General features: G+C 53.2%; 11 protein-coding genes across 11 annotated transcripts; 4 read left to right on the forward strand and 7 right to left on the reverse strand.

Moving 5' to 3' along the window:
• Positions 1-906: 906 nt before the first annotated feature.
• On the forward strand, positions 907-3556 carry Z520_08455 (uncharacterized protein; the record flags this gene model as incomplete). The annotated part of the gene is made up of 6 exons (XM_016778951.1): positions 907-981; positions 1048-1708; positions 1829-2538; positions 2596-3055; positions 3139-3339; positions 3498-3556. The coding sequence occupies 6 exons, from the start codon at positions 907-909 to the stop codon at positions 3554-3556; spliced, it is 2166 nt and encodes a 721-aa protein (XP_016629870.1).
• A 479-nt stretch (positions 3557-4035) lies between these two features.
• On the reverse strand, positions 4036-7638 carry Z520_08456 (uncharacterized protein; the record flags this gene model as incomplete). The annotated part of the gene is made up of 1 exon (XM_016778952.1): positions 4036-7638. The coding sequence occupies one exon, from the start codon at positions 7636-7638 to the stop codon at positions 4036-4038; it is 3603 nt and encodes a 1200-aa protein (XP_016629871.1).
• A 943-nt stretch (positions 7639-8581) lies between these two features.
• Z520_08457 (histone) lies at positions 8582-9123 on the reverse strand (the record flags this gene model as incomplete). Its single annotated transcript, XM_016778953.1, has 3 exons — positions 8582-8637; positions 8696-8941; positions 9114-9123. The coding sequence occupies 3 exons, from the start codon at positions 9121-9123 to the stop codon at positions 8582-8584; spliced, it is 312 nt and encodes a 103-aa protein (XP_016629872.1).
• Positions 9124-9844: 721 nt separating this feature from the next.
• On the reverse strand, positions 9845-10970 carry Z520_08458 (uncharacterized protein; the record flags this gene model as incomplete). Its single annotated transcript, XM_016778954.1, has 3 exons — positions 9845-10291; positions 10353-10790; positions 10866-10970. 3 exons carry the CDS (start codon positions 10968-10970, stop codon positions 9845-9847), a joined length of 990 nt encoding a protein of 329 aa, XP_016629873.1.
• A 502-nt stretch (positions 10971-11472) lies between these two features.
• On the forward strand, positions 11473-11940 carry Z520_08459 (uncharacterized protein; the record flags this gene model as incomplete). Its single annotated transcript, XM_016778955.1, has 1 exon — positions 11473-11940. One exon carries the CDS (start codon positions 11473-11475, stop codon positions 11938-11940), a length of 468 nt encoding a protein of 155 aa, XP_016629874.1.
• A 1337-nt stretch (positions 11941-13277) lies between these two features.
• On the reverse strand, positions 13278-14673 carry Z520_08460 (cAMP-dependent protein kinase type 2; the record flags this gene model as incomplete). The annotated part of the gene is made up of 3 exons (XM_016778956.1): positions 13278-13683; positions 13736-13989; positions 14047-14673. 3 exons carry the CDS (start codon positions 14671-14673, stop codon positions 13278-13280), a joined length of 1287 nt encoding a protein of 428 aa, XP_016629875.1.
• Positions 14674-16153: 1480 nt separating this feature from the next.
• Positions 16154-18634, reverse strand: Z520_08461 (uncharacterized protein; the record flags this gene model as incomplete). Its single annotated transcript, XM_016778957.1, has 2 exons — positions 16154-18521; positions 18612-18634. The coding sequence occupies 2 exons, from the start codon at positions 18632-18634 to the stop codon at positions 16154-16156; spliced, it is 2391 nt and encodes a 796-aa protein (XP_016629876.1).
• A 504-nt stretch (positions 18635-19138) lies between these two features.
• Positions 19139-21520, forward strand: Z520_08462 (uncharacterized protein; the record flags this gene model as incomplete). Its single annotated transcript, XM_016778958.1, has 1 exon — positions 19139-21520. The coding sequence occupies one exon, from the start codon at positions 19139-19141 to the stop codon at positions 21518-21520; it is 2382 nt and encodes a 793-aa protein (XP_016629877.1).
• Positions 21521-22466: 946 nt separating this feature from the next.
• Positions 22467-24884, reverse strand: Z520_08463 (uncharacterized protein; the record flags this gene model as incomplete). Its single annotated transcript, XM_016778959.1, has 1 exon — positions 22467-24884. One exon carries the CDS (start codon positions 24882-24884, stop codon positions 22467-22469), a length of 2418 nt encoding a protein of 805 aa, XP_016629878.1.
• Positions 24885-25263: 379 nt separating this feature from the next.
• Z520_08464 (uncharacterized protein) lies at positions 25264-25731 on the forward strand (the record flags this gene model as incomplete). The annotated part of the gene is made up of 1 exon (XM_016778960.1): positions 25264-25731. One exon carries the CDS (start codon positions 25264-25266, stop codon positions 25729-25731), a length of 468 nt encoding a protein of 155 aa, XP_016629879.1.
• Positions 25732-25921: 190 nt separating this feature from the next.
• Positions 25922-26737, reverse strand: Z520_08465 (uncharacterized protein; the record flags this gene model as incomplete). Its single annotated transcript, XM_016778961.1, has 2 exons — positions 25922-26540; positions 26592-26737. 2 exons carry the CDS (start codon positions 26735-26737, stop codon positions 25922-25924), a joined length of 765 nt encoding a protein of 254 aa, XP_016629880.1.
• Positions 26738-27173: the final 436 nt, after the last annotated feature.

Below are 27173 nucleotides of genomic sequence, written 5' to 3' on the forward strand. Positions count from 1 at the left end.
TGTTACACACTTACTGTGCTAGTTTCCAGGAAGCCGCAATCGAGAAGAGCGCCAACATATTCATGGTTGAGCGCGCAAGCGGAATCAGCTTCCGACACTGTCTTCATGGAACTGAACTTTTGTAGCTCCTCTATTGCGTGCGCCGCTCGGCTCGGGCGGCAGCCAGGGTGGGAAGTCAATGGGAAATTCCAGTTCCTCTTCTGTGCCATTCAGACACGGGTTGTTTTCCCCGGCAAAATCGTAATGCTTCCTACTTAGAGCTATTCCTTTTGCGAAAGTCCGACCTCTGAAAAGGCATAGTCACCTGGCGCTTTTGGAAGTAATTCTAGTGAGCCCGTCCTTCGCGATGCCGAAATCTAGTATTGGTTTTTGATATCGAGGTATTGGTGATCAAAGGTTCGCTCTCCCTTTATTTATTTATCGTCAACCACAACTTTGCTTAAGTGGGAGAAGTCGTGATACAAGTTGACGGCTATTATTCAAAGACGGCAAAGTTCAAATCGACTTACAGTGGTTTGTATTATCAGGGTGCCAGCTGTGGCGATGAAGGAATATCCACATTTTGCGAATGGATGGCCGATTGCGTAACATGATATGGTGAAGAACACATAATGGTAAATTTTGGGTCTGGAGCTGAGCAGCCAGCCCACCAACCAGCCACTGTGATGCTGTGATGAAACTGGGGACCTGGGCCAGAAGAGACCTTCTCCCGAGAACCTTATACGGAACGGGCGGAACGCACGGTAAAGATGGATTGTTTCTGGCACGCAGCTGACTTCGTGATGTCTACCAGGTGACTCTGCAAGGCTCGTTATAGCACTTTGGTGCACATAATATACCTAACGGACTTGCCAAATATTTTGGACGACCCGTTGCATCCATCGTTCCGGCGAGGTATCCGACAATATGACTACACCTCTGTCCTTGAAACGGCGGCGTGTTGCACGTGCTTGCGACAGTTGCCGGAACCTGAAATCCAAGGTAAGCATAAGCCGGGATCCGAAACACTGCTTGCGATTTGCTCGTACCTGACGACTTCGTGTTCAGTGTGATGGAAACCATCCTACCTGTGGGCGGTGCGCTGGCTATGGATACGCGTGCCGCTGGAACAAAGGCAGTTCCCGAAAGAGCTTCTCTCGCAGCAATCATGCTAACCTCAGTTGGTTCTCCATCGATAACGAGAGCCAGAAATTAAGAGATGCAATTGCAGTCTACAACGACTTGATTCGAGACCTCCGCAAGAACCTTTCGAATAATGATTGCAAAATTGTCGACTTGCGCCTCGCATCTATCCAGCTTCCCGACCATGTGGCGAGGCCGATGGTGGAACACTTATCGCCAGAACAGACGGTGGTCGAGGATAGCCGCTCGACTCCTGTCCAGCGTTACTTGGGCGAGGCGAGCGATATTCGGTTTTTCCATGCCATGGAATCTGCCTTTTGCCAGCGTTCTCCGTCTGACTGCCAAGAAGGTGTTCCTGAGATGCGTGTAGACAGTTACGAACAAGAAGGAACGCGTCAGGTCTCGGAGCAGAACCAAGGTTGCCTGCCACACAGGACGGATGCGGATAATTTTGTCGAGATCTACTTTTCGACGATACACATTGCTTACCCCTTCATCTCGGAACCGGATTTCAGGAAAACCTATGAATCTTTCTGGCAAGCGGATTCGTTGGAGGAGTTCCGCGGCCCATGGCTATCTCTGCTATGTGAGTACCTCCTCGGCGGTAACGTTTGCTGCTCGCTCGATCCCGGAAGATCGGTCGACTCTGCATGTCTCTTGGAGCCCCGACACAAGTTGATCAACTACTGCTGACTGCCCTTTTAAGTGTCCATATTTGCGATTGGTTCCTGCTATGAGAGAATCGCCCAGTCCGAGGACGACGAAGCTTCCAATCCAGCAGCTTCTCATCAACATCAACGTTATTTCGATGATGCGATTGCTCTTACACAAAAATATACCTCGAGGCATACCGTGGACCATGTTTGCGCTCTGCTCGCGCAGTGTTTCTATCTCCTGGCCACTTGCCAAACCGACCGATGTTGGACGACGCTGGGGCTGGCAGTCCGCATCGCTCAGAGTATCGGTCTTCACGTCGAAGAGCATCATCGCGCAGGCCGAGAAATGGGTCGGGCCCCTCAAGAAATGTGTCGTCGAGTCTGGTATTCCATATTTGTGCTTGATCGCCTTTTGGCATTGCAATTGGGACGTCCGCCAGCCACCAACGACGAAGGCTTCATGGTTAGACTTCCGTCTCAACAGTCTGAGGCCGATCTGGCGGACCCAAACGGTCAGCATGACATCCACCAAAACGGCTGGATGGGAGACTACTTTGTCGCAATGATAAAGTTCTCTGAAATGATTGGAAGAGTTTTCAATAGTCTTTACGGACCAAGGAAAGCCGAGGATGCCGCTGTGACCCTCTCGAGCATCGAGCTCCTGGATATTGAATTGTTGCAATGGCGATCCAACCTGCCAAGACACCTGAGATTCGATCTCTCACACACCTTCGAAAGCTCGGTAATCTATAAAAGACAGGTACGTTCTCGACCACGATTATTTCAAATGCTTAATTTTATTGACACAAAGAGCTAGCGCAATATGCTTGCTGTCAAATTCTACAACCTCCAAGCATTGATCCACCGACCTCTACTGTCACCTGCGAAGTTGCTGGAGTCATGCCCCGATCCCATGGCATTCTATCAAGCAGAACGCAGTCGTTTCTCCATGTCGAAACGGAAGTGTGTCGTGGCTGCGCAACATACTGCGAAGCTACTCCATAATCTCGAGGACAAGAAAGGCCTTGTTTATGGCTTCCCTTGGTGGCAGATGATCTCATGTCTCATCTGCGCGAGTTCAATCCTTCTGGTCGCAAGCATATGCGTGGACCTGGACTTGGACGAAGAAGTCTTCAAGGACATTGACTGGACAGCTGTGAACGAAGATGCCGAGGTTTGCCTCAGGGTATTCCAGGCTCTTAGCTCTAACTCAAACGCAGCAAGGTTGGCCAGCGACATGATGCAAAGGCTCAAGAAAACCAGAACGATCTCCCAAGGTAAGTTCTCCAACCCTCACAGCCAAAAGGGTTATGCGGCGCTACAGGAATCCTGACTGGGGCACTCGCTTGGCGTGTCTTAGGGAAACCAATCGACCGTCTCGCAATCGGATCTATGCTTGCAGTTGAGAACGAACCCAACAGCATGACAAACACCCTGCCATCCAGCGACCCCTTCCAGGCTCCTACGATGCCCTCACAGTTGGACGCCTTTGAACCAAGTCAAGAGTCGTTCAATCTCATGTTTCAGACCATGCCTTACGAGGTCTCGGAGCCAGTCATGTGTAAGTCTTTTCCTCACAAGTTCCCAAATCACAAGAATACTTCATTCGGAATGAAAGTCGATCTCTGCACCGTTTGGCGTCATTGACGTCGGAAATCCCAACCAACTGTCCATCAATAAGCCGCTCTAAAAAGAACTGACGCTTTTATGTGTTGGCAGGGTCTGCGCAATTCGTGAATGCAGCATACAATCCCTTCCTGAACAGCCCGGATACCTGAACGAAAGCTGAGTAAGGTTCTCGAGGAGTCAAAATCAAGGAATCAGAGCGTTTTCATTGGTATTTTACTACGGATATCTTCTCTCCTGGGTTCATACCAATGGCCGCCGCGTCTCTCCGAATCTAAAAGAAGAAACTCCTTGGTGAATTTTTGCCGGCCGTCCGCAAAGGTTCGAAATGGGCTTCCGTACTCTCCCAAACGCGGTTTGGCCCCCTCCAGTGGCCACTGTGCTGCTTAGGCTTTATTACACTTGTCCTGGATGGTGTTGAGGGCCCTTACAGTCTGCCTGTAGTGGGAGGGGGTGCACTGGTTTGCGTGTGGGTGTTTGCAGAAGCCATTGTTCCAGTGCCACTGTGCACTTGGCAGGTATCTCAACTATCCTAAGCAACGACAGGTGAAAAATTAAAAAGGTACTACGTGGTAGTATACGCGAGGTCTATGTGAAAATAAACATGACGCTAGGGACAACTGTAAAGCAATCAGGAGACAGCGCCGGCCATAACCAGCGGCCGGACGCCGACAACCTGTTTCGTCTTGCCTCCTCCGCCTGGCGCACCAGAGGCAGAGGCAGAAGTAGACCCAGAGCCGGCGGGGGCAGTGGTGTTGCCGTCGAGCCTCATGTCCCTCAATTTGGCACCCACATCCTCCTGCCCACCGCCGCTCGTGCTCGTCGTCCCCATCCCAATACCCTCGTCCTCTCTCACCTGTCTCAACCCTTCTGGAACGGGTAATTCCACGCACCTGGCGCCCAGCCGTCCCTTGATATCCTCAAACAACACCTCCATAGGCGCAATATACGCCGTCTTGCTCTTCTCGCCCCAGGCCAAGACATGACCGCAAAGTCCACCCGAGACAGGATCGTATACCCACGCGCCACTATCCCCCGGGATGCCGAAGCCTCCTTCTACACACCAACTCACAGAGAAGGATTGCCGGCCGTGCATTTTCACTAGAGACATGGCCTGCGAGATGCGTCCCCGTTTGAAGCCGGATGAACGACCTCGACAGTGCACCCGTAGACCTGGGAGGGAAGAAACAGGGGTGATTGTTGTGAGGACGGGAATAGGATCACGCCTTTGAGGGGACGTTCGAGATCCCTGTCGTGACGACGATGTGGGTGGAATGTTGGTGGCCTTCTGCTGCGACGTGATTGCATTCTCAATCTTCAAGCGGTCTTCGTGTACTCGAATTAGCGCCCAATCGACCTCATGCTTCATTTCCCCTCTTACTACACGCCGGATGCCGCTACTCGCAAAGACATATCCAAACGCATGGCTCGCAAGGTGGTCATCGTCACGATCTTCCTCGCTAGGAAAGAAGTCATCATCAACATCGTCGATGGCGGGTTGAGTCACACATAGATCGTCATCTGAGTATGGTGCGATGCCTCTTTTGTCGCCAATGGAGGCCGCGTCGTCTGCGTCTGCTTCATCTTCGGACGAGGAATCATCGGATCCGTCGTCATCATCAAGGCCAGGAGGGCTGTCTTCGAGGAACCAGAACTCGTTGCCGTCCGCGTCCATGATGGCATAGTCTGGACGGATGGTGCTGGCGTCGCTTTGGTCATCGTCGTCATCACTGTTGTTCTCAAAATCCTCGTCAGAAATGGCCAGATCGGAAAACCGCGAGAGGTCTTCCTCTGATTGCATGAAACGTACATCGGCTGAAGTGTCAAACTGTCCAGGCATTTTACGAGGCGCTGCAGCTCTGCGAGCTTGCTGTTGCTGATCGCTGCGTCGGACGACATCATCGTCATCGTCATCTTCGTCTTCATCGTCGCTTGGAAGGTCGAGCATGTGATGCACCGTCATTCCGTAAGGTTCGCCGTCGACGAGGATAGTGCCTCCGAAGGAAACAGGAGGGAGATGTTCGGCATCCTTGAAGGCTCCAATGCTGGCCCCACTTGTCGGCCGTTCCTGATATTTCTGTTCCAGAGGCCTTCGAGCCATGGCTTTGGGGCCTCTGTGCTTCGAGCAACTGCTACCATACCCCGATCGCCTCGGCTTTCTCCTTCTGCCGGTACCACTACGTCTAACTTCACCATTGAGCAGGACGACGCCCCATCCCTTCTTGGGTTTGAACTTCTTCCTCAGCACATCACGGACCTTGTTGATCTGTGGGCATTGAATGCAGATGGTTGTCTTGGCATTATCAGGGGCACTTCCGAACATCATGAGACTGAGGCTGCAAGATGATTCGGGAGAATCCTTGAGAGCATTCTGCAGCATCTTGCCTAGCTTGGGCATTACCATGGTATTCCACTGGTCTAGGTCTTCTTGGGGGATATCAACATCGCTCCACTTTCGGAGAGGCTTCTCTGCTGGCGATATGGAATGCTGAATCGCATCGGCCTTTCGTTTTGAATTCGCTCTCTTGGGGAATTCGGGCTTGATGTCGTCAACTGGTATCTTTGGCATTTTCTCCTCTTCGGCTGCTTTTGCTTCGGCTTTGCACATCTGCTCAATAATGATGAGCTCGAACGTCTCGATGTCAGAGGCTGGAGGTGGCCCTTCTTCGTCAAGGGCGCAACATTGCAGCAGGTCCTTGGCCACCTGAAGCAGGAACGCTCCAGCGTCCTCATAGTTGTTCTTGAACTGCAACTCCGAGGGCGCTTGCAAGCACTTCTGAACAACCCGCATGTACTTGCTTCCGCACTTTGAAGCCAGCTTGTGCGCGTAAATTCGCTGGACTCTTTCCATAAAAAGCCGGCGGTCATACTTTGGCTTCCACAATTTCTGCAACGGAATCCACAGACCAATCTCTAACAAAAGCAAGCCGAGGCTGTATATGTCATAAGCTGGAACTACTTCAGGTGCGTGAATGTCGTGGTCGGGGTGGCGATAGATGGTTGCGGTGAATGGTTCCTCTGCTTGTAAGCGAGACAGAAAGTCCTGGCACGACTGCAGCAGATAGGGATATCTCAATTCTTTAGGTAAATGGGATCGATGCATATGCTCTCTGCTACCGATGAGGAGGATATTGCTGCTGTTGATATACTGATGAGTTTCTCCTTGGGCGAAGTAGCCCATGATGGACAAAGCGAGGTTGTATGCCAGTCGGAAGCGATCTTCAAGCGCTGGCGACGAGCCCTCCTGGACGTTGTTTGTGGCCAGAAGGGACGAAAGAGTCCTGTGTTGCTGGAGAGTTTTGTGGTCGTGTCCCTCGGGCAAGGCATAGACCATTGCGCAACGTGGTCCATTAGGGTCGACAGTGAACCCGAGAAGTCTCAGGTGGCCGCACCACGACAAGGATCGATCTTTGCACAGCTTCTCGCCGAGCTCATGGAGCTCGAAGACGTCCTCGGCACTCCCGACGACATATGGTGGACAGTCGGCCGTGAGAAAATCAACGAGGACCGGGAAGGCGCCCTGACGAAAGTAGGCGATCGACCTTTCTGTCGAAGTCACCGAGCCTTCAGCGGGATCATATGGAGGTGGGTCAGCTGCTTGTGGGGAATACGTGCTGAACTCGAGACCGTTGAAGTCGATGTGTAGAGGGTGGTCGTAAAGGGGGCCATAGTCGGTACCATCGGCAGCAAGCGACGACCCATGAGCGTGCTTCATGCGTTTGGCGTCACCACTCTTCTCATCGGCCCGCCTTGATTCCTCGAGGCTGTAGAGGACGTCGATGCAGGTAGTCAGCTGCTCCAGCAGAGCGCGGCCGGTCATGACCTCGTGACTGGTCCAGTCCCTGCGAGGGGCCACAGGACTCGCACCCGGGCCTCGTGCCGACTTCTTCATCTCGTACCTTTCGGGATGCTCCAGTCGGCCACTCTCTTCCAGCAGCCTTTTGATCTCGGACATGACGCTGGCCACCACCTCGCCCAGCCCAGCCTGGTCGATTTTCTTGTCGATGTCGACATCGCCCTGGGCGGAATAAGGCGCGCCGACGTCGGTCCAGTGCATCCCCCATGCCAGCAACCTGTCCTGCTGGATCTGGAAATCACGTCTCAAGTCCCTCAACTCGGGCAGGTCCGTGACATTCGCGGCCGCCGGAGTGACTTTGGCGCTCTCATAGGACTGCTTGGTGTCCGAGTAGAGCTTGGACAGGCGCTGAAGATACGTGCCACGCCGCTGAAACATGGTGGCAATCGGCGGGCGAAGAGATGCTGGAAGTTATCGTGTCGTTTGTCGGCTCATGTCCTGAACTATTGCGTACGACGAGGCTGAAGGTGATGCATCGTTTCAAAGAGGATTCTGTGAGGGCAGAGTCGAGAGTCGGTAGTAGCTGAATTGATTATGCATGGGGCCCGAGAAGTCTGAGCGGGGTGAATCCGAGTATATCGGCCATGGTGGAAATCCTGTTGCCTGTTATTCGACGCATCAGCCCAATTTTCGCCACCCTCTCGGGATCCTGCAGCACCGCCTAGTGAGCCTAGATTGGCCCGGTTACTACAGGCTCCAGAGGTTAGGCGACAGGCTTTAGCCACATTTCGCCAGCTGGGAATTGGGTACAGGAACTCTGCTGCCTTAGCATGATGATCTTTGTCTGCCCCTTGCATTTGCTGGCGCCTGTAATAAAGGAGCCCAGTCCTAAGCCAGAGAGTCTGGTCTCATCTGATTGCACTGCGACAGTCTCTTTGCAGACTCTACGTACAAAGGACGAGAAATGCGGTGGCATGCGTAGGCGATGCATGCACCGAGCTGAAGCCGAAACAGATCCCCCCTTGCGTCAGCAGAACATTCGAGTAATTGCACGTCGCGGGAGCAAGAGAAACGCAAAAGCGCAAAGAAACATTGCAGAATCACTTCGTATCAATTCAATTGTTTGATTGTGTTACAATTGACTACTTGTCTTCTGTAAGAGGTCCACTCAAAAGGATACAAAATCCATCTCGAGCATTGCTGCGTCTTTGTCGAGCAGGACACAAAAAGTTCTTCAACCCCTTGCGATAAAAACCCAACGTCAATAGTTGTTTTGTAATACAGCCAGACCCATGCGCCATGTTTCATCATCCATAACCACCGTAGCCCATATCCGTATCTCCCGTCTTCGCCAGACTCTAGGTATTGACCACTAAGAAGTCTAACCACCGAAACCGTAGAGGGTTCTGCCTTGTCGCTTGAGGGCATAAACAACATCTGAAGGCCGGGTTAGTCTTTGGGCAAAGTACAAGGTTCGGTGTCACTCTGGACTTACCAAGCGAAGTGACAGTCTTTCTCTTTGCGTGCTCGGTGTAGGTGACAGCATCACGAATGACAGATTCGAGGAAGGACTTGAGGACACCACGGGTCTCTTCGTAGATCATGGCCGAGATACGCTTGACACCACCACGACGAGCGAGACGTCGGATGGCAGGCTTGGTGATACCTTGGATGTTGTCGCGAAGAATCTTGCGATGACGCTTAGCACCACCCTTGCCGAGGCCCTTTCCGCCTTTGCCGCCTGTAGAAGAGGTTGTTAGTTATACTGTTACATGAAGATGTTGTTCCAATCATCTAAGCTGTAGGAGGTGGCGCGCAACATGCCCGGACCGCAGCTTGAGGCGACGGTAAGGTGAGGCGACAACGACAACCACGATAATCGCAACGACAGATGCACAAGGGAGTTAACTTACGTCCAGTCATGTTTGCAAAAGTGTTTGGAAGATGAAAAGGTGTGAAATGGGTAAGTTATTGATGGTTGGTTGATGAGAGTTGATGAATGCGGAACAACCAAAGGTAGTGGCGCAAGATTGTCAGAAGTGGGCGGGAAAAGGGGAAGGGAGAAAGAAAGGAAGAAATCGGTAGGAGGGAACGAGGATTATAAGCGAAAGGGCAGATGGGTGGGCAGTGACAGCAAGATCAGGTCAGGATGGGGGGCTTGGCGCTGATCCAATTGCTGGGGTTGATTTAGAGACTGCGAAAAGCATGCTGTGAAAATCAGGCAAAAGACGTGCTCGAAATCACTCACTCATAACAAGGCACGGATGCGCGCTGCTGATTGGCTGTGAGATGTCTTTTGTTCTGGATGGCCGCTAGTAGCTTAGTAGCGTTAGCGTAGTTTGTTTTAGGATTAGTGGCTTCCTCACGTGTCAGCCCAGATCTCAGCCCCGAGAAGCCAGTACTTTGTTGACCCAATTCATCGCTTGATAATTAGACCTATATACCACAGCATAGGTACAGCGAGTCATTGACAAGGGCTACACAGGTGTCGTACAGAGCTCTCGGCGCAGTAATGAACCGATACACCGCGGGACCAGAAACACGCGGCAAACAAGCCAGGCTGCGAAACATCCGTCGATTGTCATTTGTACACGCACGAGTCGAGACCTGCCCATGCCACCCGAACTCCTACCTTTGACTCTACCTAAAACCCCTTGAATCCATCGTACCGCTGCTTCTCCTTGTACTTCTTGTAGCCAACATACCCGCCACCCGCCACCCCCGCAAAGAGCAGCACCTTGAAGAAGAACCATCCCCAACCGCCACCCTTGGGCTTAGTACTCCTTCCTCTCCCACTCACCCGCGCCTGCGCCGCCTTGTCTCTCCCAGAGTTCGCTGCCACTGGATTGTATAGATTCCGTGTTTCCACGCTGATAATGTCAAAGTCGTCCGAAAGTTCGCCCGTGTGCGCACTAAATCCCAAATATGCCGTATTGGGCATCTTCAATGGTTGGTCTGCTGTGGGGGTGATAGAGAAACAGTCGACCCATGCATCGGTGGCTTTATACTGTAGTTGGAGCGTGAGTGACTTGTCTTGGAAATAAGTCAACTTCGCTTTGGTGGGGATGGAAGCACCGCGCAAGCCTCGAGCCTGTGTAGCATCCGTGGTCAGTCTCATATCTGGTATCATCGAAGATATGTTCATCTCTTACCGAGCAACCACCAATCTCGTTCGCCTTCCCGTCATTCGCCGCATCGTATGAAGTCTTTCCGTCTCCCATCATGCCCATCACGTATGGAAACACAACACCAGGTCTGTTGTTCTTGTACGTGTCGAAGAAAATCCCCAGCCCTTCAAACCGATCCGCATGCCCAAACACCGGGCCGGGCTGTGCCCTCTCCTTGGTAATCCACATGGCAAACCCGTCGCCGTGAAGGTGGCCCTTGCCATGGATCGAGAACTCAAACTCTACTTCCCAGTTGGTCGCCGTCAGCGGTATGCGAGAGAAGATCCACCCTGATTGTGAGGGCATGTCGGAGGCCAGTCGTATGTACTGGTCGGTGCGGATGATCGCGTCGCCGCCAAAGTCGAACCACCGACTTGACATGTCCGAGTCCAGGTATGGAGGTGCGAGACTGTGTGTTCTCAGCTGACGAGGAACATGGGGAGGTTAGCCAATAGTCCAGAAGCAGCAGTAGAAGAAGTAGATTGAGACTGAACTCACAGGCACGCTCTTCATGTCTGGGTCCGCCTCTACAGCCGCTCGCGTGCCCACTGCACATGCCGCCAGCAGCCATAATGAGGCCCAGATATTGGATGGCGCCCACATCTTCAACTGGACACAATGTCTATTGCTCGGAGATTTTCGCGATAGCGGTGAGAAAAGGAATATGTCACAGAGACTTCATGGCAAGAACACGGCTTGTGTCCAAAAAGTTGTCGCAGGCCCCCTTAAAGGCGCAGGGAAAAAGTGAAATGTCACGTCGAAACTACTGTAAAGGTGTTCAGTTTCGCGCGACTATTCGACGCAGGTGAACTGGGGCTTGTGGAGAACGCGAAATGGTTTGCTAATAGCCCCTACCAATAGTGATTTCCGCCAATTGTTATAGGCGCTCGTCATGGCTTGATGGGCTACCGCCGCCGCCGGCCGGCAGACCTGCCTGGTAAAGCCCAGCTACCTAGGTAGGTACGAAGTACAAACAGACATTGCTCAGAAGGTCCTTTGGCTCAACCAAAAAGACGTCCAAGTAGCTTCTCAACACCTGCTCAGCTCTATTCAAATCAAAGCCCAGAAAAAGTCTTTCTACACAATCAAAAGATCCGGCATCACCATGGCATTCGGCGGCTTCTTCGGCGGCGGCTCGTCCAAAGACAACTCCTCTTCGTCCACCACATCATCATCATCATCATCTTCATCCTCCGACTCGTCCTCCACATCGATTACAAACCCTCTATCCTCCTCCTTCTCACCTTCCAGCGGTTCCACCACAACGACGACATCGGGCGTGACACTGCAGCGCATCCAATCCGCCATCAGCGAACAATCCAACGTCGCCAACGCGAAGCAACTGATCTCCAACGTCCACACGAATTGCTTTGAAAAATGCGTCCCCAACCCGGGCAGCAGTCTGAGCTCGACAGAACAAAAGTGCCTGACTGCCTGTATGGAGAAGTACATTGATGCATGGAACGTGACGAGTCGGACGTACACGGCGAGGTTGCAGAGGGAGAGTGCATCGTTTGCGGGCGGGATTGCTGCTGGCTCTGGGGCAGCAGGAGGCGGGAAGGAGCTGTTTTGAGCCCTGTCGAACTCTATGAGGTTGCCGAGGCTGAAAAGAGCACGTTCTTCGAAGCTCCCAGATCACTGGAGACCAAAGGTGAATTGGAAGGCTGAGGAACTCTTCAGACAACACCCGAGCACCCGTCTGCCTTGCCATGCGCTGGAGTCGATTTGTACATGCTGTACTAGGCACACGGCGCACATCGAGCACAGTGGGCAATCTTGAGTCGCTTCAGAGCCCAGGCTGAGAACCTCCTCGGAGGTCAAACTTCCATCAAAATTCGGCGCTTTGGAATCACCAGGCTTCACGCACCCCTCAAATGTACCTATACAACACCACGCATCTCGTCAGTCTCCCCTCAGCCCGACACGACGCATTTGGATGTCTTGCTTTGAGGTCTGGCTTATCCGAAGTTCGACCCATCAAACCCGGTCCCGTGTAGACTTTTTCACTTGATAATAGTATAGGTAGGTAGCTGTACATTAGTCCCTGGTTTGAGGCTGGTAAGATCCCAAAAAGGAACACAAACTACCAAAAGAAGGATGATTGCGGCTGCACTCTGTAAATAGGATAGGAGATGTTGTACCGAGTACTTACGTATCCTCCGTTGCGGACTGCTTTGACTTCGGACACGGCTTTTCGAGCATCATCTTCTCAAGCAGGCATATGGACCACAAGCGCCGAAAGATCACATGCGATGATTTGGAGAAGAGTAGTAAAAATAACTGCATTGAAAGTCAGAGGCTCATCCAAGGCTTCAACTGCTTTGCTTCTGTGCATCAGAGGGATAACATCTCGAATGGCAAGTATGCAAAGTCCAAATCTCATGGCCCCTCGTGGCGATATTGTCCTGGTACAATGCACTGAGCGCCTCGCGCGAATCCCATTTCGCTTTTCGCACTCATGAATAGATATTCCAGCTTCCTGCATCGTCGCCGCCATCATTATACACAGCAACAACAACGACCACAACCACGACCACAACCACCACGGCCCACTGAACACTGCAACCGCAAATCCAAAGAACCCACCTCCACCACCAAATTTTCATGGTGGCCACTCCATTAGGGCCACACCCGCTGTCATCAAAATTCGTTAGTACGAGGACTGCACCGGCTGCAGTACAAATCGAATCCGCGGCCACATTTTTGTTGTTGCTCATGTCGCATCGAACCAGACCAGCTGGTCGTCATCTCGCAGGCTGAGATGGTCCGATGTCTCGTCCCGCTCTCCACTACTTCGTACTCGGCAGCATTGTTTCATGATGCTCCTTCCGTTCTTCGCTGTGGCGATGTAATAATTAGAAGTCCACGAAGAAATGGCCGAACCTGAATATCGTGTCAGCTTTGAGGCATTCAAAGAAGCGGGTAAAGGGGGGTTCCATACGGATCCTCTCCTTTCTTGCCATATTCTTCCGTCTCCTCGGGGTATTTGTCGAACTGACTGGCATCACCAGCTCCGCCCTTCACTGGTGGAACGTACGGGGCGTCGATATCTTTCTTCAATAGTCTCTCCCAGGTGACCTCAGCGAACCACGCATGATTCTTGATGTCTGCAGGACCGCCATGCAAATTCCCGAGTCGCTTCGTCAGGTCACTTGTGATCAGCTGAACCAGGAGGTCTTGAGCATCGGCATGAATGTAGGGGGGATATTTGACTCTTCCTTTGAGGATGTTCTCGTAAATCTTGACAGGGGAACCTCCATCCCAGAATGGCGTAAATCCGCACAACATTTCGAAGATCAAGATGCCTAGAGACCACCTGGAAAAGGCTCAGCGTGAGAACTCCACAACAAGGCGACCGACAAGCTTACCAGTCCACCGACTTATTGTATCCTTTTGAAGCCACGACTTCGGGGGCTAGATAGTCCGGGGTACCGCACAAGGTCCACGTAATGTCGGGCACTTCTTTGGCAAACCCAAAGTCGGTGATCTTGACATGGCCGTGTCTGTCCAAGAGTAGATTTTCGGGCTTCAGGTCGCGGTAGATGATATTCTGTCCGTGCAGATATTCGAGTGCCAACGTGACTTCGGCGGCGTAGAACTTGGCTACGGGGTTGGGGAAGCGCTATCGCAGAAGGTCAATGTCAGGGTGACGGTGGAAAAGCCAAGGACAAGGAATTACCTGAGATTTTCGCAGCAGACTGAAAAGCTCTCCACCTTCGATAAAGTCCATGACCATGTACAGGTTCTTCGAGTCCTGGAACGTCCCCCAGAGGGTGATGAGGAACGGGTGCTTGACTCGTTGCAGCATCCGTCTCTCGTCGTTGGTATGCTCGATCTGTTTCATCTTGACCACTTGGGCCTTCTTCAAGACCTTGATGGCATAGAAGCGCTGGTTGTGTTTTGACTGCACCAAGTGCACCCGCCCAAACGAGCCCGTACCCAGGGTTCGCTGAATTGCAAAGTCCGTGAGGGTGTATTTGCCCTTTGTTTGTCTCTGCACCGGCTTGGAATCCACCACGCCCCCAGCAGGGCTGACAACGGGGGCAGCGTTCATGTCGACACCGCCGTTGCTTTCGACTGTCTTGGCATGAGGTTCAGGAGTGGAGGTGGTTGTCACAGCCGTGGTGGCCTGGGAGGCTGCATCGGAGGCGCCTGTAGTCTTGGAAGGGACAGATGATGAGGTGTCGGTCTTTTGTGAGGACTTGTATTGAATGGGCTGATAACTGCCGCCGCCTGATGGAGCGGGTTTGTCGTCAGAAGACTCCTTGGTCTTCTTTTTCTTGAGCAGACCTCCAAAGGTCGGCATTTGGGAGACGCAGGGAAGCGCACGTTCCCAAGGGCTGGAATGCTAACAATAGGATGATTCAGAGGAGCTCGGAGGCCTGTTGGACTGCCCACCGAGTCGCAACGTGGAACGTGGAATTAGGTGAGGGAGGGCAATGGGACTGCGAAGTGGGGAGGGGTAGCAACAGCCGCAGCTCGCAGCTCGCAGCTCGCAGCAAGGTAGAAAAGATGCCAGGATCAATTCAAGGCGGTTTGCTCGATTATTCGGTCGGGTAATGGGCTGGCCGCTGGGAAGCTGCAGTGCAGGCCGATAAGCTCCAATCGTGGGCAGAGGGGAAGGTGACGACCGCGACAACAAGGTCAGTCAGGATTAAGACTGTAGCTTTGGTTCCTTCTCCTTTTTCTCCCCTCTTTTCAAGGAACAATGAAGCACAATCGAGGCTGGAGAGACAGGCTGTGTATCACACAGAGACAAGAAATCAAAAGGCAGGGCGGAGCTGCAAGTTGGCAAGCTGAGAGACGGGATCTTTGAACTCTCTGTGTCCCTCTCCAGAGCTGGGGGAGGGCCCTGGGTCGTCACTAGTAGTAGTGGGTGGTTAGGTAAAGAGAGCGACAGAGGCCGACCTGTAAGCTTTGCGACTGGTGGGATGATATTATTGGCGATGAGGGCACCAGTAGTGATGAGCAGCAGTTTTGGTGAGGGGCCAGTGCCGGGCGCCGACAGGAGGAGAAGGGAGCGAGGGGGAGGTGCAGGGTTTAGGGTACAGGGTTACAGTACCTAGCCAGTGAGCACCAAGCACAATGATAGATACCTACCTAGGTAGGCACTCCGTAGGGTGTAGTCTGTTGGGAGACGTGGGAAACTGAATGAATGAGTGAAGGCCTGACAATCGTCGACCCAGTGAGGTAGCAGTCGGCAGGTAGAGGCAACGAGGTACATACTACCTAGGCAGGTATATCACTTCCCCTCATTGCTGTTCACACACCTACTACGTGCACAAACACCTAAGTACCTGGCACCAACTGGTAAGGTACCTGGGAGGGAGTAGGTTTGCTCAGTGCCATGTCTGCCCGCTCACCTCATCTCCTCCAGCCACATATGTCACTGTCCACTAGTGGCTTCCATGGCGCTGGGACAACCCCTCCTTACGTAGCGGTGTTTGGTATATACCCTCTTAGAGGCACCAGAGGCACCAAGTGCACCAGGTGCAGTAACAGGTTAGCAGCCCACTAGGCACTAGGCCGACACAGCCGAGGATTGCCGGGGTCGGCGCCACCGCCTCCTGCGGCAGCTATCTCTGCGTGGCATAAACCATTCTGTATCCCAGCTGGTGACAGGGCACTGTCTAATAGGTACAAGGTACCTATGTACCTACCTAGTAGGTATGTATGTACTCCGCGGCTGGGCAACTCACATCTTGCTGAGAGCGTCGAGATAAACAGCGGAGTAAATCACGTCCTTCGTGCCTGGAGACGCAAGAGAGGCATGAAGTACGTCTCCCTCATGCTCTCGCCAACCTCATCTCCCGTGTCACCTCGTCCACAATCTCCTGTGCTTCCCCTGCTGTCCGCGCCTCGAAATCATACCGTTTCGACTCGTTGATTCGCCGCACCACGATCCGGACAAGCTTGGGGTGCTTCGAGCTGACCTTGCACTTCAAGATATCGTTGAATGCAATCGAACTGAATTTGGCATTGGAGCTGGTATCTGCCGGCATGACATGAATGATGTCGCCATCAAACACGAGCACCCTCTGGCTTCCTTGAGCAAAGCCGCCCAACTGTTTCCTCGTGACATAATACTTCTTGAAGTTGCTGGCACTTGACAAGAGGTCCTGTTTCTGCGCCAGAGGGAGATTAGCCTGGCCTCTCTTGCCCTTCTTGAGACCTTGAATGTCCAGTAAAAGTGGCGCGTTGGGCGAAGAACTGCCCGGCGAGCCTGTCAAACTGGCACCAGCCCCGAACCTTCGACGCACGAGGTCCAGCTCGGACCGCCCACCTAGAGCTTCCACCGTGCGATCCAAGGGGGCAACAGTATTGGTCCCGGCCACTTTTAGCACAAACCCAGCCTTCTCAAGATTCCATCTCTTGCACACATGGTCTAGAATCTCAGCAATGTAGCCGTCTGTCGAGATCTCCATGGTCATTGTCTGCGCGGTCATCTCGAGGTTCAGATACCGTATCCTGATGGTCTTTGTGGCGCCCATGCGTGGAGTGGCCTGCGGTGCGGCTGGCGCAGGGAGATCTGCAGGCGTCAAGGATGTGTTGCTGAGCGCAGAGGTGAACGGCTGGCCAGCCAAGAGAATGTTGGTTCGCGATGGTGGCGCTTTTGAGGGAAGAGGAGGGGGTGCCTGAGGCTGCGATGCAGCCCCATCTAACGTAGCGACAGGGCCACCCTCGGCCGCTGGTTCTGGTATAAACTGAGGCGTTTCCTTTTTGTTCGCTTCATACTGAGTAGCGGAAGCTTCGACAAGCGCAAATTCATCAAACGGACGATCTCTTGTCCGACCCCTGCCGCCCCTATTGTTGTTGTACGTGAAATCTGCCACTGGCCTCGTGCGAACGAGCGGTGGGAAATCATCATCCACCTCTCCATCTTCCACCATTCGTAGTGTCCACTTATTGACATCGAGCTGTTCAGACCGGAGAGGAGGCTCCCGCTTTTCTTCCCCATATCTCCACAGAGCGTGACCGATCGCTTCTGCGACGCTGACCATGCTACCGTCTTTAGAGGTACGAGCAAGGGGCATCTCAAAGGGTTCATCGGCGTCGTTGGCGAAAGGTGTGTATATCTTGATCCACAGTGGGTTCGGGGTTCCTTTACCTGAGAGACCGGCAAATGCTTGTATGGGGTTGCTCGGAGCCTTTTTCTGGGCACCGAGGGCCGCTGTAAGTAGGCTCTTGGGCTGTATCATACTAATAGGTCGAGGGGGCGGTAGTTCGTGCAGGATCGGCAACGTCCGCTGCCTCTTTGGAGATTCTGGTTGAGATGAGCGAGAGCCCGAGCCGGTCAGACTGCCAAGCGTGGGTGGTGTCGATGTAAGATTTGTGTCTTCCATGGTGTTGAGGAGGGACGCAGAATCCATGGTATCACCCAGCTCAGAAGACATTGCAGATCCAACTGATTCAGCATCAGAGTCATCTTGCACATCTCCTGGTTGACCGGGTTCTGCGTTGGTCGTCATTTGACCTTCATTGGGATTGGGAGCAGATTTAGACCCTTGGCCTGCATGGACCTGACGACGCTGAAAATATGCTGGGTCGACTTCATTTTCCGAGGACATATCGCTGCTCGTGGTGGTATCTCGCCTGGCGCGGGCTTTCACGGCTTCAACAGCACCGAGAGATCCAGTGCGGCGTCGATTGTCAGTGGGACCTTTTATTGGGGATGTCGTTTCCCCGTCTACATCCGAGCCGCGGATTGGAGAAGAGTCGGCTCGGTGACGAGACGGCATCTTTGCAAAGCGAATTTGTTGCGCCGCACGTTGCCCACCGTCAGCCTCCTCATCTGACTCGTCGGTGAGATCGCTACTGTCGTCATCCTCGACATGCTCCTTTTTCCTTCTTCGCCTGAGATTCAGACCGGGACCAATGGTGTCGTTGCTGGTCCTCCCAGTGACGAGGCCACCTTCATCCTCTTCATCAGCCTGGGAATTTACTTGCTGCAGGTCGGCGCCTTCCTTGAGATACTCGCTGTTGATCGATGTCGGAATGGGTGGAGAGTATGTCCGGTGAACAGGATCCGCTGACCAGCCTGCTGCGCGAAATCCAGGACTGTTTAGAATCGATGAGTTCACATTGATGAGTCGCTCCGCAGTGCCATCTTTCGCACTCCCTAGGTAAGATGTGCGCAGAAACCAGATGGCAAAACTGGCGTTGAGGGTCAGCGAATCTCAGATCAATGGTAACTTCACATGGAGCCTCAGATTGTTCGTAGAGATACGCCGGGAGGAAACTTACTCTTCATTTTGTAGAAGGGCCATGGTGCGTGCCTTGAGTAAAGTAGACTGGGCCTCAGTGCAATGTCGGGCAATTCCCAGGTGAGTCCATCAGATGATCAAGTAAAGGTTCTTGACAATGCTATTTTCATTATCGAAGCAGCATTCGGAAGAAGGCTACGGACCGCATCACGGGCCTGTGCAAATGCAGTATGCGGTAAGTGAAACAAAGACCTGTGGTGTTTGGTATCGCAAACTGGCGTCGAGGGGTGTCAGGTCTGGCTTCAGGAACACGTCCTCGCCGTCGAATATGGGGGGGCAGTGCCGCTGCTTTGAACGGTTTTGGCGCCAAGCTAATGACCAATCAGCGCCACTGCACAAAAGTAATACGTCAGCCTTGCAGCTAAAGGTGCAGGTGGGCACAGCCTCGTCACTTGAAGTGTGGGCGGCTCTCTGTGCCTCTCTGCCTTTCCACTTCATCGTCCTTTATTCTAGTCAATCTTGGTGTCCCTAACTTTTCATACCGTCTTCGTCCCCCTCGCAGCCATAATGGAGTGCCCTCATGCCTATCTAGACACTCTACACCCTCCCAGACCCAACCAGAGCGTCTACCGCGAAGACTGCACCCAGTGTTTCGATTCCATAGACGATGAAGCTGGTCTCGATGTCTGCCTGCATTGCTTCAACGGTGGCTGCGCAGGGGACCGCAATCACTCCCTACTGCACTACTCCTCTACCGAACATCCACTGGTTCTGAACATTAAACGAACCCGGAAACAAGTCCAACGAGATGAACCCCCACCAAAGCTCACCAAACTCGCCATTGCTGCGGAGACAGAGGAGGACAAGTATGATACAGTCACAACAGCAAAATGCTATGCATGTCAAATACAGGAGCTGGATAAGAATTCGGGGAATCTGCCTGCAGTCGTGGACGGAGTCATGAAGGCCATGACCTTTGCTAAATCAGAAGAAGTCAAGGCATGGGAGCAAGAGTTTACACCGTGCGAACACACTCTCTGTCTGGAGCAGCAGCCTAGCCGACAGATTGAATCACAGAACCTGGGCTCATGTTCCATGTGCGACCTGAAGGAGAACCTGTGGCTCTGCCTGGAATGTGGGAACCTGGGATGTGGTCGTGCACAGTTTGGTGGTATTGGTGGCAACTCTCACGGTCTGGACCACGCAACACAGACTGGCCATGCTGTTGCGGTCAAGCTTGGCTCCATCACTCCAGAGGGCAGTGCCGACGTCTATTGCTACCAGTGCAATGAGGAGCGAGTCGACACTGACCTTGCCAAGCATCTCGCTCACTGGGGCATCAACATTGCTGAACGGGAAAAGACCGAAAAGAGCCTCATGGAGATGCAGGTGGAGCAAAACTTGAAATGGGACTTCTCCATGACAACAGAAGATGGAAAAGAGCTGTCTCCGCTTTTTGGGCCGGGTCTTACAGGTCTCAAGAATATCGGCAACAGTTGCTACCTTGCAAGCACTGTACAATGCCTGTTCGCGTTGCCAGACTTTCAACAGCGGTATTACCGTCCGGAGGAGCCTCCTCCAGCCAGTGAACTTCCCGCTGAGGACTTAGAGACACAGTTACGGAAGCTTGCTGACGGGATACTCTCCGGTCGCTACTCTCGTCCTGAAAGCAACGTTCATGCCACTCCCGACAACCCTGAAGTGCCACACCAGAAGGGTCTCTCCCCTGCCATGTTCAAGCATCTGATCGGACGAGGACATGAGGAGTTCTCAACCATGAGACAACAGGACGCTTTTGAATTGCTACTTCATCTCTTTAAGCTCATCAATATCTCCAATGGCACTCGCCCTTCGGAAGATCCTGTTCAGTCTTTTCGCTTCGCACTGGAACAACGCTTGCAGTGCCTAAACTGCAAGCGCGTGCGATACAGAACCGACGAGCAAGACAACATTTCGATTCCTGTACCCGTCAGGAGGAAACAGGTGGTCAACGGCGCCAGTGGGGCAGCAGATACAACGAAGGGTGCTGAATTCGAGCCAGTCTCACTCAAGGAATGCCTAGATATCTTCACGGCCTCCACTTCCGTGGAGTTGACCTGTCCTGCTTGTGGCTCTAAGGCAGGATTTTCAAAGTCGTCCAAGTTTAAGACGTTCCCACGCAATCTTGCCATCAATCCTCTGCGCTTCGAAATCATCAACTGGGTGCCCACTAAACTCGACATCCCTGTCCAGGTATCAGATGAACTGTTTGACCTTAGCACCTACAAATCTCATGGATTACAACCGGGCGAAGAGGAACTGCCCGAAGATGCAGATGTGGGAGATTCTAAATCGTCTTCAGCCGCATTTGTCCCGAACGAGGCAGCCCTTGAGCAGCTTGCGTCAATGGGTTTCCCTCTGGTACGATGCGAAAAGGCTCTACACGCCACGGGCAATGCAGATGCAGAGGCAGCCATGAATTGGCTTTTTTCGCATATGGACGACGCTGACATCGACGAACCTCTAAATCTTGGTGGTGGCGGCGGTGGAACTGGCTCAGGTGACGATGCTGACAAGATCGCTCAGCTTGGAGATATGGGGATTAGTGTACCACAGGCACGGAAAGCACTACGAGAATGCAACGGCGATGTCAACCGAGCTCTGGACTGGGTCTTCAGCCATCCAGATGACCAAGGCGATTTTGGCGAAGATGTTCCCACTGGACCGAGTCAGCCAAAGGCACTCCCCGGCAGTGATCAACTACCCGCCAAGTTTGAGCTTCAGAGTATTGTCTGCCATAAAGGCGCCAGCATTCATGCCGGTCACTATGTCGCATTCATTCGGAAGGCGATTCCTGGAGACGGCAAGGAACGACAGTGGGTTCTTTTCAATGACGAGAAGGTGGTCAAGGCCGTGGACGTGGACGAAATGAAGAAGTTCGCATACATTTACTTTTTCCGCCTGGGATGAGGGACGTCGGCCGCGACCGAGAAAGCCGACAAAGGTCTAGGAGGATGATATGAATCATGTATCAGGACTGTATGAAAAGCAGAGCGGCAGGATATCTGCAAGCGAAGCAAAAAGCAATGGCCACCATCCGATATCATAGAATAGATGGACAGCAACTTGTCAATGGCATCGAGGCCCATCAATCGTGCGACACAGGACATCTATTGTCCAGGTATATATGCTGACATGGAATACTACACCTCCAGACCACCTCATATTCTCCTGGGCCCAGAGGATAGCCAAATCGTCATGTCCGAGTATCAACGCCCTTCATTGTTGGTCTTGGGAGGCCCAAACGCGGTACTGACCTGATCCAATCTGGTGGCAATGTTCCAAAAGAAAGTCTTCTCCAATTCGATCTCCCGATCCAGCTCCTTCTTCTCGAGAGTAAACCGACTTGCCTCTAATTCATGCAGCTGCCAGTCATGGAGACACCAAAGCACAGCGTCCTTGTACTGGAGCCTGACCTCTGCACCCAGCCCCATGTCGCATATCTCGTATATTGTCGTGCTCTACTCTTGCAGAACCTCCGGTATCCCTGAAAGCACTTTCTATTCATTGTTATTGTGACCGTCTGAGAACCCATCGAGCGCACCGATAGGCTCTCAGAACGCGATCTCCGCCAAAACAACCCCTAAACCATACACGTCGTAGGATTGTTTGACTCGCGTATCAGAGCGCTGGGGGGATGCATAGAAGGGCGGTATTCACGTTTCATGTACCGGTGAGCTCTGAAGGTTTTTATGGCTTCACTTGTTATTAAGCTGAAGTGCTCTATGCGCTCGCTTTCTCCTACAACGCGTTGGACATCATGTCTCGAGGGGACTGCCACCCATAAAACGGCCCCGAGAAATTCTAAGTACCTAATCAAGGACATACTGAGACGCACTTTCAGAGGATAGTAGGTTCAGGAAACCCATAGACGACAAGTCCCGTCCCCTCCGGCGCTGACGAGCCACGGAAGCTGGGGGTGCCAGTCCAGGTCCAAGACGCCCAATCCGCCAGTGATCTTGTGACCGCGCAACACCTTCAGGGGCACAATCTGGGCATTGCTCATCATGTCGCTGGTGACCTGGCCGTGGAAGACCTGGATGGTGCCGTCGTCGCTGGCGTCGGCGAAGAGCGGGTATCTGTTCGTGGATGGGTGGAAGCGCACCGTGCGGATGGCCTTGTCGTGGAACCGCAGCGTCTTGTACGGCCTCGGGGACAGGTCCAGGTCCATCCACAGGAGGCGGCGGTCGTAGGATCCGACGATCAGATTGTCGGAACCGGAGGTTGAGGACGAGGTCGGGTGCACGTCGAAACTGCTGATCCACCGTGCTCCCGGTTGGATGATTTTTAAGAGCGTCTGTTTGGACAGGTCGTAGGCGCGGATGACGCGTTGGTTGGCGACGAATAGGACGGGTTTGCTGGGGTGGAAGTGTGCGACCTGGGGAGTGCCACCGCCTTTGAGACGTTTGCGGAAGGGGAGTTGGGTTTGGTGTTTCGAGATTGTGTGGATGCCAATAGCCTGCGAGGCGGGGACGCTGGTACCCGGGCAGATTGTTACAAAGTGGTTGCCCCCGGAGTGGAATGAGAGTGTCTTCGCGGTATGGCCTAGGTGGATCACCAGGGCGACGCCCTGATCACGTTGTGAAGAGCTCGGCCGGCTCCATTTGACGCCGTTGCTGGACTTCGATGCTGTGCTGCCGCTCTCGGATGATGCGGCATATCCCCATCCTGCGTCCAGCACCGCTTGGGCTGCGTCGGCTTCGGTGCTGAAGTCGGTGCCCAGTCGGGGCACGCAGAGGTAGATGTTTTCTCCGGCACAGGCGGCGAGGATGGCAGGTGTGTCTTTTCCAGGTCGCCACCGAACGACATTGACTGCGGTGGCGGCGTCGTCCGTGGTCGAGGTCAGTTTTACGGACCAGATTTCGCGCGGAGGCATCAACATCCACACCCTGACCGTGCCGTCATCTCCACCGGTGGCGAGGTACAGTCCCGATGGATCAATAGCCAGAGACCGCACGCGACCGGTATGGCCATAGAACCGGCCCGCCTCGTGCGTGGGGAACGGTCTGAGTTCGTCGGGATTCGGTAACTTGGGGAGCAGTGACTCCGGGTCGATATTGAGCTTTGTCCGGCGCACTCGAGGCGCGAGATACAGATCCAGACAGCGCTCGAACTTCTCTTTAATGAAACGTTCGTAGCCCGGCACTTTGCGCAATGACGTGTGGTCCGTGGGCAAGTAGTCCTTGTCTCGGTCTTCTTCGTCGGCCTTTTCCCACGCTTCTTTCTCCTTCTTGTCCGGCAGGTATTCCGGTGGTGGGTGGTAGCTTTCATCGAAACCCGGAGGAGGGAGTTTCGGGGCGGGCATGTGCATGGCATGGTCTGGTCTGGGTTGTTCATCGGCCCAGATGTCATAATTCTGTATCCCCTCATCCTCATCCTCTGTTTGTTCTTGAGGCGGCTTGTAGGGCAGAATGCGCCCTTCTCGAATCGCCCGCACGAGTTTCATCACCCGCTTCGCCTCGTGCTTGGATGGCACGAACCGCCTCTTGGGTTCCGGAGCAGAACTCAGCGGCATGATCTCTTTTTTGGATGTGAACCACTCCACCGTCGGCTCGTACGGGTCGTATCCCCCGTCCTCTGCGGCGATCTCGTTCATCTGCACTTTCTTCAACAACTCCAGCTCATCTCGACTGAGTTCTAGCGGTTTTCCAGTCGCAGGGTCCGTAAGCCCCGTCCATCCTTTGGGAATCTCGATGCTGTCCAATAGTGCATCCAGAGCTTCTCCTCTGGCCGGTCTCATGATTTTCTTGCCGTTGATATTGTACCCGATATGTGGGTAGGAGTCGTAGAATGATAAGGGGATGTTCCCGATCGTGTTGGCTTCGTTGTCTGGCACGGAGTAGTCGGAATCGTCGCCCGGGTCGATCTCCGGGTAGATGTAGCGGTCGTTGCCATTGGCATCTTTGACGATTGAGTAGTTGGGTTCGTCGTCGTCATCTTCATAAGGTGTCTCCTGCTCTTTCTCCTCCGAGGTAGAAACACCAATGTCCACCTCTTTACCATCATTTTCTGCTTGTCCTGGTTTAGCCTTGGGTTTGAGTAGCTCCTCCTCTTCCTCATCATCATCCTCTTCTGGATCTGACTGCTCTTCGGCCCCTACAGATACTGCATCACTCTCGTCTTCGGCTCCACTACTCACATCGTCCTCGGATTCGTCGTCCGCGGCTAGAGTTCCATCCAAATGTGCAAAGTCGAATTCGTCCCCCGAGACGACGGCGGCATCATCCTCGTCAACGTCTCTGGTCACGGCTTTCCGCTTCTTGGACTCGGCCATGGTTGTTGCTGCGTACCAAGTACACGGGACACAATGCCGTGGCTGCCAGGTGTATGCATGTACTGCTGTAGAAGCCACCCAAAAATTCAATGTCTGCGGCCGGAGTTTCAATTTGTGGAGACACACAACTTTTTTTCTGCCGCTCCGGAGCAAAAGGCGGTGTGCGGAGAAATTCCTTGCTAAAATTCCCTTTGCGCTCGGAGTTTCAATTCAATTCATATTTGTTGAATGCCCGCCTCGCCCGCTCCATTATTTGTCCCGTAGCCCCTCCTCATCCTTCTGTCGTTTTTGTTCTCTGCTCTTTGCGTCAAGTTGCAAGGCCTATAGAACCGAGAAATTGACATTTGCATCTGTTTTATCTATCGCTGCAGCTGTCCAGATGGGCTCGGTCAAAACACCCTTGGAGAGCGTCCAAGCATGCTGGGCACGCGTCTCTCACAATTCCCCCGTCTACAAATTCTTCTTTTCGGACATTGAACTCGTCTCTGCCACCGACGGCTCCATGGTCGCTCGACTTCCTGTGTCGGCAAATCTGCTCAATTCCAAGGGTGGACTGCATGGCTCCGTGTCCGCAACCATCGTCGATTGGGCTGGAGGGATGGCCATTGCCAGTACGGGCCTGGAAAAGACTGGATTGAGTACCGATATCCACGTTTCCTACGTCTCGACCGCGAAGCTGGGCGACGTTTTGACCATCGAGGGCCATGTCAGCAAGGTGGGGAGAAACATGGGCTTCACTACGGTTACCATCTACAAGGGCGAAGGCGCAAGTAAGAGCGTGGTGGCCCATGGCACTCATACAAAATACATTCTTCGAGACCGGGAGCAGACCACGAGCAGCTCCTGAGCCTCCGAGACCGGCGTCTTCTTTGCATCAGGCAGCAACACTCCTCCATTCTGCTATGATTCACTCGGACGTCGCAGAACAAAACATCCATCACACCTACTGCTTTAGATCTCTAGCGACCGATGAATCAGACAGGTCATTATGAGAATTATGGCGTGAGACAGACCAAAGTTCAGCTCACATATCGAAGTCAGGGAATCAATCGGCCCTCACTGAGCCATTCTGTCCACAAGCCTCCGAGCTCCTGTGCCAATGCAGCGGGTGTTCGCCCATCGCTGTCTACCAGAGTCCTAATATCTGGCTCACCCTTCCTGTCTTCTTTGCGCAATCCCAGACCTTGCATTGCTTGGAGAACGAGTGATGGAAATTTCGTCCAGTCAAGTTGGGATCCGAGAGCCAGCAATAACCATGCCACCTCTTGCTGGTTGTATCGAATGGCGACGTGTAACCCCGAGCCTTCGATACCCTCGAATGTGCCCCGGTATCGCAATATATCAGCAGTCTCCCCGTCTTCTTCTTCTTCTTCTTCCTCTTCCTCGTCTTCCTCGGAGTCCTTGATCATGTGGATGATAGCATCGATGTCACCCTCGCGGCAGAATTCCAGATAGGCGTGGCCTTTCCGCTCTTCGGGATATGCGCGCAGGTAGGCTTCTTCGGTGGCTGCTGGGAGGATATCATAGCGCTCTTGGACGCCGCCTTCATTCCGGAGAGTAACCAGCACCTGTTGCGATCCACTGGGAGAAAGAGAGGATATGTCTTTGGCGCAGTTGGGGCATTGTGTAATTGTGTAGGAGTCTAGAAAACACTCCCTAATATGCCGGATGAGTTACTAGACCCCTGAGACTATGATACACACATACCAATGGTAATGGCAGCCACAGGACAATTCCACATCATCGGGGACACTCGTTGCTTGGGCTGCCGCCTTGCTCTCCTCAACATCACTATCTGGCTCAACCTCGATGAGCAGAGGCTCATGACAGCTTGAGCAAAGTTGGTCAGTCATGGTGCGAGTGATGTTTCCAAAGAAATGAAAAGGTTAGGTTGATCCTGCTTTTTGGTAGAGAAACGAGACCCAAAGATCTATGAACTTTTTTCGAGGCATGCAACCCTTGCAATCCTCGAATCAAAAATTCTCATATGCGGCACGCAACTTTTTTAACGGGGCAACACTGCGAGTCGACAGGTGGGTGACAGGGGTCTGTTGCCCGCAAGCCACGCGCCTCACATGCGGAGGCTTGAACGGTGCAGCCGTGCAGGGGGCGCCACGCCTCCTTCTTTTCACCCTGCCACGCCGCTGCACGCCGCTGCACGCCTGGGGGGTCCAGGTCCTCAACACGCGTTCCGAGAGGCCGGCTTATGCAGGCTTCAACGGTGTCCTTTCATTCAAACATAAGTCAGACAATACGCTGCCAACACGCTGCACGACAATCTTATCTGCT

The sequence above is a fragment of the Fonsecaea multimorphosa genome (genome assembly GCF_000836435.1).
Source record: "Fonsecaea multimorphosa CBS 102226 unplaced genomic scaffold supercont1.19, whole genome shotgun sequence".
Lineage (NCBI taxonomy): Eukaryota > Fungi > Ascomycota > Eurotiomycetes > Chaetothyriales > Herpotrichiellaceae > Fonsecaea > Fonsecaea multimorphosa.